This window comes from Topomyia yanbarensis, chromosome 2, assembly GCF_030247195.1.
Source record: "Topomyia yanbarensis strain Yona2022 chromosome 2, ASM3024719v1, whole genome shotgun sequence".
Classification (NCBI taxonomy): domain Eukaryota; kingdom Metazoa; phylum Arthropoda; class Insecta; order Diptera; family Culicidae; genus Topomyia; species Topomyia yanbarensis.
Genome location: NC_080671.1, coordinates 336,360,733 through 336,374,960, shown reverse-complemented (window position 1 = coordinate 336,374,960; position 14,228 = coordinate 336,360,733). Strand labels below are relative to the sequence as shown.

Genomic DNA, 14,228 nt, shown 5'->3' with positions numbered 1-14,228 from the left:
CCGAAATTCCTCTCCGCGGAAAATTTTGACTGTAAAATCCTGCAGTCGCGAATTATTAGCTGAGGCATTATTGGTTAGCAGCCATGCATGGACCATTAAGGGGTTATATATGTTGAGATGCGCAAAAAAAGGCAAAAGTTTGAATTTTTGTAAATTATGTAGCTATATTTTTATGAAATATTTGTTATGCTTCTAGCGTAGTACAATGTCCAATTTGCAAAATCCACTTGAGAACATGAAACAATATTAAAAATTGCCGAAGTTATAACAATATCCGCAAAACACGTTTTTTCAAAGAGGTTTGCCGTGACTGCGATTCCAATCCAACAGCTCAAGTGAAAGCATAAAACTAAAAAAAATACATTAGTATAGATACATGTGGTGTCCTCTCTAAAAATGGAGACAATGCATCAAACACTTTAAAAAAAATCAGAGATGTTGCCAACAGTCTGTTCTTTCATGCCGCGTGTTCTATTTTGTAAGATCTACCTACATCAAAGCGGTGAAAATTGAAAACTGAAAACACCTAGGCCCGGTCACCACTACTATACATGTTCAAACTTTTTTACGAACTTGATTCGTAAAAAAGCGTTCGCTATTTCGAATTTAGTTCGTAAACAATGTTACGTAAATCGAATATTACGTAAAAAAGAGTTCGTAAATGGAGGTTTCAGTGTATTATTTTACATATTACACAGTGTTTGTATAAGTCCAACTAATAGTCTAGTGAAATTAAAACGGAAACCTTTCTCAAAGTTGTAAGTCATTAAAAAAAATCTAAATGCGAGGTAATGCGATCGATGTTTGTTTTTTACCAATACGAAAAGCATTATTGATCGATGTTTGTTTTTGTCCTTAATATTTCAAAAACGTAGAATAAATTTGAGCACCTAGCGTTTTATTTTTATTTTTTGCCAATTTCACATTTGCCACAAATAAAAAAATCGAAAAGTCTGCGTACACTTTTGACTAGGGGGTGGGGTGGTATGATTAAAGTGTACTAATGTTTACTAGGGGGGGGGGGTCCAAAAAAAATCCAAATTTAGGTCTACGTGGTTTATGAATGGTCCCTAGTAGTTCTTCATTAGAGTGGTTAAAAAAAGTGTTTCGTGCAATAATGCCTCAACCGGATTTTAAAATTAAAAACAAAAACAACAAATTTAAGCTGAATTTACACCAAAACGTTTCTGAACTAAAAACATTCCATTGTTTTGCTTGAAAACAGGAATTTCACATCAATATCCATCGATATGCATCATAAATGTACAAATTAAAGGTCAAACTTCCTCAATGATGGATTCTTAATACATTTAAAAGATAGTCACTATCAGAAAAAATATTTCAACTTTCTCACTATTGGTAATATATAAACATATTTTTTTCAAGAGTTTTTCTAGTGGATCTGTAGAGAAAAGCTCTCGGAAGGGCTCCCCGTCAGAATCACTCACCACAATTGCAGACGAGACGGGAAATGTCACTCGCTAAAACACTGCTTACGGTTCAGATATGTGTGGGCATAGGAACTTCGCGATCGCGTGTATCATCGCGAAGGGCTCGAGCGTTTGTATATAAACGTTTTTGAACGCGTGTGCGCGTTTGCATATCGCGTGTACTAACGTGTATGTAACTTCGCGTGTATAAATTCTATTTTATAACCGTGTGTCCATTCGCATTATCGCGTGTTTTCGTAGATGATCGCACGCGGACCGTGAAACTGATACCTAATTTTCGGTGTACGAGTCAGATGCTAGAAGAATGTGAGTTCTTCCATATCACTAGAGATCCCGGTCATGTCGCCATGTAACAAGGATTCAGAGGGTGTCGCCTTTACGGTGTCGATATTAGGCGTTCGGTACGGAAAGAGACCGACGAAAAAATTTGAATGGTAACAATAATTTGTATTTTCATCATTCGAATGTGCAAATGTTCAATAACTTAATTGATGCGTGAAGTTTGTTTAAAAATGCTTCTACAACGAAACACCGAAATTTCATTTCAATGCCAGTTATGCAAAATAGTTGAAATAGAGAACATATCAAGTGCACGTCGCCAGACTTTGATTGAGAACACGATACAAGAATATTCATGAAATTTTTGTTCATAGCAAAAATATTTGGATAAATTGAAAAAAATTGTCCACACAAAAGTCACCAAATGTCCGAGGTTTCTTTAAATAGCATTAGCCTTGACTCCTTCTATCATATTTAGGGCAAAGGTTTGGTCGATTTTTTCAATCACACTTTCACAAGGGCTTAAATATATATATATATATATATATATATATATATATATATATATATATATATATATATATATATATATATATATATATATATATATATATATATATATATATATATATATATATATATATATATATATATATATATATATATATATATATATATATATATATATATATATATATATATATATATATATATATATATATATATATATATATATATATATATATATATATATATATATATATATATATATATATATATATATATATATATATATATATATATATATATATATATATATATATATATATATATATATATATATATATATATATATATATATATATATATATATATACAAAAATAACATAATTGCTTCTGTACCAGTCTAAGACGACATAATTAAAGATGCTAAATCCAGGAGAGAAAGTATCGAGACTTCGTGAGACCTCGAAAAGTGCAGAAGTCACTTTTGAAGGCTTCCATGTACATTCGTCTGTTGATTGTCCAGATGTGAAGATGAACTAAATATTTGCTACATATGCGGATCGCTTGCCTAACAAGGATTTTATAGCGAATTTCGACATCTTCTGCTTTCCGTATAGCTTCCTTGTGCAAGTTTTGTCACAGTGTTCTAGTTATCGGTCCTGTTCAGTACCTTTCGAACTTTGCTACTGATCCATTGTTACCCACACGCTAAAAAGTTATAAACAATTTAGTGTGGCTGTTTTTTAGAATATAGTCTTTAGAGTGTTTTTATTTTTATCATTAGTTCTGGCCCGAAAAATCCCGGGACCCCTAGCCCTGGCCCAGTGTGCCCATGCGTAAAGATGCATGGCTTCTAAAGATGAGCTGTGGCACCACCATACTGAGTGCGGCGTTTCCGGACCCTAACGTATTTGTAAAATAACTGTTTTCAACGTGACCGATGCTGAGTTTTAGAGTGTTGTTTAGATTGTTTGTCTGTAGCTATCGTACCAGACGTTGAATGCTGAAGAGCATTCGCGGTCTGCTAATCGAATCGTACGACTGTCGGCCGAAAACTGTAATCGGTCTTCATAACCTCCATTCCTTTGCTTCAATTGAAGCAAACATCATAGTTGCAGTAGATCCAATCGCAGATCGCTGCAAACTCAGCCAATGACGCTTATTTCCAGAATATCCATCTCAAGGCCCTTCAACCGATGAAACAGCTAGAGAGAAAGGAGTCTAAATTATTAGATGATCAAAAGCCATTGGAAGCTAGAACTCGTCATCAGCCAAAAAATAAAAAAAAATAGAAAATTTTAATTTCGGCGTTTCCGAATCATCCCATCAGTAACTGATACCAACTTGGAATCAGATAGATGATAAAGTCAAACTAGTACCAAATTGGCACCACATGGACATGCATTCACTTTCCTCCTTGTGAACAAGCGAGGACGGCTTCTTATTTCAAGTTTAATTCAACAAATGTTTTACCCTTCACTGATGATCTGTACTCCGATTTATCTTCGTCCCAGATGTTTTGTGGAATATATTTTGTACAACAGTACAATTCAATTCAATTTGTCTACATACAAACGCGATCTCTCGTGATGCTCTTGCTGATCCTTGATTTCAATGCAATTTGAGAATGAAACGATGAAATGTACAAAAAAATTCTAATCGGAAAAAGTTGAATATACAAATGACAAAGAAACAATCTTCTTGACCTTATCTAAGGCAAAGACGCTAACTGGCTATTGTCACAAATATACATACAAACACAACTTAACTTCGAATAGGCAATTAATTTTAAGAAAACATTAATTCGCGTGATGAACGTCTACACTCTGTGGTAAGCTCCATGAGTAGCTTCAGTTGGATGTTTGCTGGCTCCTGGAGGTTGATATGCAAACTTCACTATTAATTTACGATTTTCTGTGAATTAATTATTTCCGTACTTCTCTTACACAATTCAGAACATTTGATCCGGAACCCGTCAGTATGTATAATCCAGTCACTTCTTCGGAATGCCAACCCGGAAATGAAATACAGTGTGCTACCGCACTGCTTCAAACCATTTCCTACTATAATTGCAAGCTTCGCATGAAATGGGCTAGTATTTGGAAGTCAGCACTACCGGATTGCACACTAACGAGTTTGCGTTTACCATCGGAATTTAAATAGGGGCTTTCCGAGCTCTACTTTCTGTCAACAATGGAATCCATTGAAGCCACCTGTGTTAGTGGTGAAATTGTGCGTGGGATTGCGGTTTTTGTTTTCCTGCTCGGTCAATTCCAACCGAAACAAACGGAGGTAAAAGCATGCTCAACCCAACCCTGGGATGATGCCTTTGTGCCTCATTACGTGCTGAAGGATATCGATTGAAAAGTCACAGTTCACTACGAAGTAACAAATTACTCTAATGAAGTATTGCAGGGTGATGGGACTGAATCCGTATCGTCCGTATCGTCATTATTGATGCAGAAGTTCAAACCTTGTTTCTGTAATTTTATTTAATTCAAAAAGTAATATTTTCGGAGGAGATGATCTTAAACTGAATTGACACTTCAGCTTAATAATCGTTATTCATTCGATGTCATATTCGTAATGAAGCTGTTTGTCATTGTATGTTTAACACAAAGATTGTGATGCAAATGTGAGTGATTGTAGAAAGATATTATTTATGGATCTCATTATTTTAGCTAAACGATCATATGTTAGTATAAAGCCCTTTTTAACAAGAAATTAAGGTATATTTCTTCTCCGAAGTGCTATTGTATATCCAAGAAAATACATGGACATTCCTTGATAACTGTTTGTATTACACCTCCACTAGGTTGTTTGGAAAATTCAACAAAAACATTCAACAAAACATGTTTAGGCTTGTTCAGCCGATTCAAAATAGAAATACAACTTCGCTACCTATCAAGAATCTTAGTCATACCATACTAAAATGGTGCGCCATATTATGCTTCAGTGGCACGACATAAAGTCGATGACAACCACGCCTCCAATTTTACCTACACACAACGCTTCCTTTATCCAGTATATCTAGATAGCATCAATGAAGCGAAACTTTTTTGCAGCAATCAATGTTTCAATTGATGACTGCAATGCTAAATTCTATCTCAATATTTGAAACTTTTCAAACTGGCTGGAATTTGTTAAAAAAATGTAATAAAAAATTGTAAAAAAAATTGTAATAAAATGTAATTAATAATTGACACCACAGTGATCGAGAGTTTGGGTATCAAAGTTAAAACCGCTTTTGGTATCATTTTTATTACTGCAGATTATTTGCCTTTTCAATGCACTGGCCAGCGAACTAACTTTTTGAAAAGGAGACTTACAAAAACTTACAAGAAATCGGTCTAAATTGTTTATAATCCGTGATTTTAATGCTAAACGCCGATCCTGGAATAATGTTCAAAGCAATTCCAACGGCAAACTATTGCTGTGTTGGTTATTATGTGTTGGTTATTATGCAATGTTGTTCACAAAAAACAACAATTTTGCCTCAGAAATGAGGTCTGATATCTGTGGTATCTTAGAAGAAGTTATTCAAAGCATAATATTCTACAACTTTGTCGAAGACATCGACCCTCTAAAAAATGCTTGAAAAAATTTTTTTGCTCGGGTTATCTACTTTATTCTATTGAAAAAGTTGTAGAATAATATTGTGTTCATATCCTACGAAGAAATACTTGCCCTAAAATGACATATAAGGACCTCAAATAGGTTTTGTCCCAACTTTTTTGGATTGGTCCCACTGTGTGTTGTATCGAAGATTATCTGTATTCCCTAGACCTACAACATTTAACAGATCACTTTGCAAGTACTTTAAATTTTTTTAGTTTGTGGCACAGTGTTATTCAAATTATCGGTAAATAACAAACGACCCTAGGTATTCTTCTATATACCAAAAAAACAGTTCCATGTTGGCAAAATCAAGTTTGAAACAATAAAATATACATCCATAACCATATAATCGCGAAATAAAAAAAAACGCTTGTTCAGAAATATTTTTGTTGACCTAGGGGGGCCCACTGTGCTGTGATACAAGAAAAAGTGACATATTTCGGGAATTCTTCTTGACGCAATAGAGAGGTGAGAATGGAGATCTTGTAAAATGGGATTTATAAAACTAACTGCGAAAAAAAATTCAAATTATTCTGTCACAAGATGGCGGCTGTGCTGCATGTTCCCGAAGGGAAGATTTTTTGGAAAGAGTCAACGACCGGAAATCTATGTCGCGCAATTTTTAACCTACAGTTTATAACTTTTTTTCGATTCCTTCTTGCAATAGCAATCGAAGTACTTGAGATTTTTTTTTCGATATTTCTATTTTTCGCGAAATGACGCTCTTTTTAGTAAAATAAACGCAAAAAAGCCATAAAAATCGACACAAAATAGTAAATTAAAATATTAACTAATAAAAAAAATGTTGTACATTCGTCGCTGGAGAAATCAATTTTGAATATGCTGTGAAAATTTCAAAACGATCAAAAATCATTTGTTCAAGTTAAGTTTCCGGTCAGCTCAAAACGCAGTTAAAGTTTTCAGCACGCTCGAGGTATACATAGTAAACGTAACGGCAGAATTGAAAATTTGAACGTTTATTAATTAATGTCGTCTTGGTATATCATTTTCAAGACTTTAAAGCACATTTTAGACCAATACTTGGGTGTAATCAATCTGTCTCTTTTTGCACTACATCGGTGTAGCACCAGGTAATAACGGAAACGCTATAAGAACAGCATACCACCAGATATTCCATGCTCTTAAACTTACCTACATATATTTTCATTTTATCACAGATTTGCCATGACATCTTACATGGATTAGCACTTGACATTCTATCTTGAGCGACCCATTTTAACGTCTATTGTTGGGTGTTGAAGCGCATCATACTGTGCGGAAAATTCTACCGTCGAAGGATGCCAAGAGTCTTTTACATTCCAACACTGACAAACATAAATGACGAAATGACAATGATCAAATTGCCAGAAGATTTTACAACTGCCACTCTCGTCGTTTAGAAATGCTTGTCATAGTTTGGCAGTGGAATGTCTTTGACTAGTTGAAAACTGTTCTCTCTGGAAAGAAACCCCCGCTTGCTCCAATTGTACAGCCTGCAAGATACATTATCCAAATTCTTTTGTTCTTGCCTTGCCAATTCAACAACATTCTTCATATTCTAAATGCCAACATTTACTGCTATCTTAAAACCGATCTTTAACATGCGCAAACGTACTCCATACCGAAGGTTTGTGAGTCCAGTGAACTGGCGGATTCTGAGGAAGTATATAAAGTAGAACAATTTCCTCCCATTCCTTACAATAATAAAACGAATAATGGCCCCCTGGCGTATTTTCGACTCTACTTACGTCCAGCGAAGACAGCTAGGATCGCGTGCTTTACGGTTGCAGCAGCTTTTTAACAAGACACGGACTAATGGAAACGAAAGCAGGAAAATAAAACTACACTTTCGACAGTTTTCAATTTCATACCTGCACAACGGCACGCCAAACCTCCGCGACTCCACGTACGTTTTTGATGGGGTGGTGGTCCTTATTCCGTACATTTCTTGGTTTAACTTTATAAAATGAAGCGTTTAAATTGAGTTTTGTCAAATATAAATTCTTGAAATTCCCAAAATATTTTTAGAGCTAGTATTTCGGATAACTGCACTTTAATTTTCTCTCATGCTATGAAGTAAAGTCGTGTTTTCTGATAGTTTTTTCGTACTAAGCAACTTCTCAATATTTACGAAAATTAGCTCGTTTGACCTTTAGAAGTGTGTTATACACGGTTAGAAATGTGTTAAACACGGTTTCACCATACAAGGAATACGGTTCTCAGGTTCAGAGAAAAATTTCATCATGCAAAGAACTTCTTCCCAGATATTTTCAACTGTTGAAGAAAACTCATCTACTGTAACCAATACCATCGTACAAACCCTACATGGCTGACCATCCAATGATTGATTGGTATGTGATTGAGTGAATTTGGCGCGATAAAATACAATAAAAGAACTTAAGACCTTGTGAAATATTTACAGGAGATTAATATTTTCTCATAAACTCATAAATACATTGTAGGTTTTAAATACAAACCCCCGTGTGACTTGGCACCCCCGTTCCTATTCTTAAAGGCAACAGATTAAACCACAACAGTAACTAAACCGCTTCGAAAGGGAACCCATGGTTATGCACGTTAACGTGCAGTACCAAGCGTCCCCGTTCAAGCATCTTCAAAGCAAAATTCTCTGGCAACAAATTTAAATGCCGATGACACGTTCGAATTGACAACGTTAAAGTAACAAACTCGTCTGCTTATTTTTAGCCGCGCCGCTGTCGGCATTTAACTCAGCTCAGCAAACACCGGGACGGCTTTCCAGCTCATCGCTGTCTGTAGACAGTTGATTTAATGACATTTTAATGATGCATCGCATCGCTGCTGTCTGTGAAACGGAAACGGGGCGGAAAGTAAATCACCCGGGAAAAGGAAAAATCATCGCTTTACAGTTTGGTCCACACCGATGGACACTGAGAGGGTGTGTACATACATAGAATAAGGGAAAATCAACTGTCTGCAGATCAGGCAGATGTGCCATAGTAAGAGGTGCGGTGCGGTCTGCGGTTGGGATAAATCCATCAAAGCCCCTGGGTGTAATAATAATTGCAATGTAATCACAACTGGACAGACTGGCCGGCTTAATTTGTTATTTTGCTGATCCCTGACGCGGATGATTGAGTTTGTCTCTCGACACGAAACCAGGCAACGCTGGTTAATTTCGATGGAAGCGAGAATATTAGAACAACTGTCGGTTGTTGGCTTCAGATCTCGATAAAAACATATTTTATTAAATGCACATGTTTATAGCTTACATTAAACTTTTTGCGAAGATGTCAAAACCATTGTGATTTTGCATAATTACAAAAACAGTGCTGAAATTAAAAGTCCGTTAAAATACTGAAAATTACTAAAACTACAATACGACGGTTGCTATTGAAATCAGACGCGAGCGAAAACAAAACCTATTCATGTGACATTTCTATGAATTCAGTGCCACTCAACCGACACCAGCCGAAATGTAAAATAGTGATGTTTGTTTCTTTCTTTTTTTTTCCTTTCCTCCAACACCATCAGGGTCCTCAGGTGTCCGTGGACAAACCGTTCCTGTGGGCTGACGGACGGGTCAACCTGAAAGCCTCACTCAACAAGGCGGCCTTTGTGCACGGCGAGAACGTCACCGTGACACTGGACATCAAAAACGATAGCCGGAAAGTTGTTCGCAAAATACGGGTAAGGCTTATATACTTCAAAGTGTGTGTGTGGGTTTTCCTCCAGAAAGTTTTTATGGGCCAGCGAACAACTTAAAACTATGGTTGTGTTTTAATTACTTTGGTTCAAGGTGAATGTTCTTCAGACCTTAGAAAAAAACTCTTGCTCTTGTCTAGTTTTTATTTGAAAGAAGTTTTCATATCTATATTTATTTATTTATTTATAATTAATTAATATCAACAGACACAGTGTGGTCCTAATGATAATTTCTTAATCTATTTAAAAAGTCAACATGTAATCTGCTACGTGGAATGTGAAGATCGAACTCGGATGACACTCTGTTGAAGGTCCGCTGCAAACCAATGATGGCACCGTTTACTCCATAGTTAGTCCGGCGAAGAGGTAATCGGAGGAATAAATTATTGCGAAGGGCGCGAGGGCGAACATTCATATTTATCGCACTGAGAAGCTCGGGGCAGTCAATTCGATCTTGCAAAATATCCGAAATCGTCATAGCACGGAATAGATCCCGTCGCACTTGCAATGTATCGAGTCCAATAAGCAAACCCCGGCTTTCATAACTTGGCAGCTGGTGAGGATTGCTCCAAGGCAATCGACGAAGGGCAAACCGAACAAATCTGCGCTGTACTGTCTCAATTCGATGGACACCGTTGAGATAATGAGGGTTCCACACAACTGAACAATATTCCAGAGTTGATCGAACGAGTGAGCAGTAGAGAGATTTCAAGCAGTAAATATCTGAAAAGTGCTTAGATATTCTCATTATGAACCCCAAACAGCGTGATGCCTTTGCGACAATATAGCTGATATGCTGTTTAAACGTCAGTTGTTCATCGAGAAAAACTCCGAGATCTTTGACGCAATTCGCTCTGTCAATTGTGGATTCAGCTAGACAGTAATTGAATCGAATTGGCGTTTTTTTCCTCGAGAACGTAATGACCGTACATTTCTTGGGGTTTAGGGTCATTCGGTTGATCTCGCACCATTCCGCAAAGGTTTCCAGTTGGCGTTGAAGGAAAGCTGCATCATCAGTATTCCGTATTCTATGGTATAACTTGAGGTCGTCGGCGAAAGACAACCGTGGTCCTTCTAAACAAAAGTTAACGTCGTTGAAATACAGAAGAAAAATCAATGGACCGAGATGGCTGCCTTGCGGAATACCAGATGAAGCAAAGAACTCTTCGGATACACAATCACCTATCTTGACTGCTAGACGACGATCACTGAGATACGATTGCATCCAACGGAGAATATTAGTACCAAAGCCAAGTCTATCCAATTTTGCCACTGCAATAGCGTGATTTATCTTGTCAAAAGCAGCTGAAAGATCCGTGTAGATAACATCAGTTTGAAGGCCGTCCGACATAGCATCTGTAACATATGTTGTGAACGACAGAAGATTCGTAGATGTTGAACGTTTCGGCATAAATCCATGCTGAGTCTCGGAGATATACTGTTTGCAGTGGCTGGAGATGGGTTCCAACACAGCCATTTCAAACAGCTTAGGAATTGCGCTTAGCGTTGTAATACCACGGTAATTGTCAACTACCTTTTTATCACCTTTTTTGTGAACTGGAAACATGAAGGAGGATTTCCAGAGTTCGGGAAATACTCCGGTTGATAGCGACAATTGAAACAGATGACAAAGAGGTTCAATTAGACCGGCAGAGCATTTTTTTAGAATAATAGTTGGTATACCATCTGGGCCTGCCGAGGTTGAAGCCTTCATTTTGCTAATCGCCAGTTGTACCATATTATTGTCGATATTGATAGAGTTCAAAGACTGGTATGATTGAGGTACATTGAGAGCCGCGCGTGAAGCCTGGGTCGGTGTCAGTTTCTCGTTGGAGAAAACACTCGCGAACTTTTCAGAGAATAGTTGGCAGATCTCCTGTAAACTAGAGCTCATACGTCCTCCATAGCTCATCGTTGAAGGCAACCCGGATTCCTTTCTTTGCTCGTTTACATGCTTCCAGAATGTTTTAGGTTCGGACTTCAACTTATGTTGCACGTTTCGCAAGTAATCGGCATGGCAACGCTTCGATGTCTTTTTATAGACTTGGTTAACATGAACGTAGTGTTGTCGCAGCACGTAGCCCCCAAACTTGGAGTACTTCTTCAGAGCGGCTCTTTTAGTCGCTTTTAACCGTCTCAGCTCGGCAGTGTACCACGCTGGGTGCTTAGATTGAAGGCCACTTCTTTTGGGTACATAGCGATCGATAGCATAGCTCATAACATTGGAGAAGGTCTGCACTGCAACGTTGACATCATCATTGTCGAGAATTTCAGTCCAGTGGATATTCGACAGGAAGTCAATAATGCTATTATAGTTGGATTTTCTAAAATTATAGCTGACGGTGTCAGAAGCATTGCAGTCATGCTTCACTCGAATCGCTTCAAGCAATATATGCAGGGGAGGGTGATGTCTAACAGTCTATCTTCATTTGTCTGACTTTTTATTACTCTTGTACGTTAATACCATCTATCGGGTGATGACCGACGTGAGTGACGAGATCATTTTAAAGCATGATTGAGTTGAACCATCGGGATCCATTAGTCATCTATCCTACTCAAGAAGCTACTGAACTACCGTATGCGTGATATGTATTGGACCATCATACAACTGTATCATTTCAGTGGCTCGTCATATGCCATTTTCCAGCACTTTTTGAATTCTTTCTATAGTCACCGCACTTCAGAGCCGTAGCAATCCTGTTTTGCGTGAGGAGGCAATTTTTTTTTTGATTATATGTACCTAACGTATATTTAAACCAAGGGACTGAAGGAAAAGGTATTTTTAATATTAAAAGCTACGGTACTCAAGACGGTCCTGACTCCTGCGGTAGAACACAAAGAGTTACGTCGTCGGCAAACTCTAAGCTTGCTCATATGACTTTATTCCACGTTGTTCTAAAATTTCTTCCCTCATCGTCTCGCTCGTTACAAGATAAAAACAACAAATTGACTCACTCCTAGTCGTTAGGAAAAAGGAAAAAAATCGTTGCCAGAACGCCCACCTTTTGATCGGCAGCAACTACGCGATTTAGTTTTTAATGTGGATGAAGCGGTTGTACAATGTCGCGACACGGATCCAATGTCGCGCACCAGGATCCTGAAACTTCTTTTAAGTTGACCTGTGAACTTCAGGTCATGAACGGTTACATGCTTCCAGTTCACCTAGAATTTGTGCAGAACCTGGAAGTATTCTGTGCTGCAGTGGCAACCATAAGATGTTTAGGATACTGACTTACACCTAGAGGCGATCCGTCTCAACATCACCGGAAAAAACTAGCGCATCCAAACTTGCAGAAATTGGAGAGTAGGATCTCGTGCCGCTATTGGAAGGCTGACCGCGTACAGAGACGGTAAAAATCGGCGAAATTATGTGCGATCATTGCACCTACTGAACTTCGCATGCTAGGAGCTCACCCGCTGACGAAAAAGCACGACATACTAATACAGCAATAGACACTCGTCTAATCAAAATGACTAAGGCGTTACACTTCTATGACCAATCAGCTACAAGAAACCCAATATAAGCGAAGGTCTACCAAATATCAGCGATATCACTAGCTTTCGAACCAGTATTTGTGAGGCCCCCAGACAATATCGCAATGGTAACCGTGACTAAGGCGGAGAAATGAGCAGGCGCAGAAATCGACGAGTTGCCAGCTGTCTCCGTAGAAACCAATGATGTACGCGAGAGTACGCAGTACCTTAGGAATTGGGCGTTACGCAAACCCCGCTTATCGCCGGATTTCATCACCCGTGGTACCCCAAGGACATACCAATTACTTGTCTAACAAGTCTCCACAAGATCATAAGCACCCTCATCACTACATGCGTAAGGGCCAACTGTGAGAAGAATATCATCCTGACAGAGGAGCAGAAGGGATGCAAGAAAAAACCCACAAGACTGGAAAGATCAACCCATCATCGATGCAGTCATTGTTGGAGAAGTACTGTGTAACCAACGGATCCTTAGTATGGCCTATAGGGACCATTCATAAATTACGTAACGCAAAAATTGCCCAAAATTGACTCCCTCCTCCCCCCATGTAACAAATTGTCACAAATTTCTCCATCCCCCCCCCCCTCCCCTATTACGTAACAAATTCCCAGAAATTTTTTTTTTCTTCGGTGAAAACATGTTACGTAACAATCTAGCTAACTCCCCCTCCCCCCTATGTCACAACATGTCACAACTTGTTGTACCCCCCCCCCCCCCTAAAAGCGTTACGTAATTTATGAATGGTGCCATATCAATTACAAGAAGGCATACAACTCTTTCTGCACTCGCTCCTCATTAAGGTGTTGAAGATGTATAAAGTTGATCCTGTAGACTGAGGTTCCTGCGGCAGGTTATGGAGATGGGGATCACTAGCCAAAAGAATTAGTGGCGACATCGGCATGGTGTTTGGTCTAGAGAAATGCCGATCTGTTCAGCTACTATCAGGGCGATTGGTCGACACAAGTGGCTGCGAGATCGACGAAGGCGAAATGATTCAGGACACAGTTCGTGGCGATTCGTATAAGTATATCGGATTCCTGCAGCTCCCTGGGATTCGCCATACCGACATCAAGCTGAAACTCCGAAATAACGTTCTTGAGTCAAGTGGGCTGTATCTTGAAATATTCCCTGAACGCGGGGAATAAAGTAAGAGCAATCAATATATTTGCTGTCCCCGGATTGACCTACAGTTT

General features: G+C 38.3%; 1 protein-coding gene across 1 annotated transcript in view; it reads left to right on the top strand.

Annotated features, from left to right (window-relative positions):
- Positions 1-14,228, top strand: part of LOC131684026 (uncharacterized) — a 216,194-nt gene that overhangs the window by 172,580 nt on the left and 29,386 nt on the right. The window contains exon 9 of the mRNA XM_058966495.1: positions 9,369-9,524. Within this exon, the coding sequence (XP_058822478.1) occupies positions 9,369-9,524 (156 nt within the window). The remainder of the gene's footprint in view (positions 1-9,368; positions 9,525-14,228) is intronic.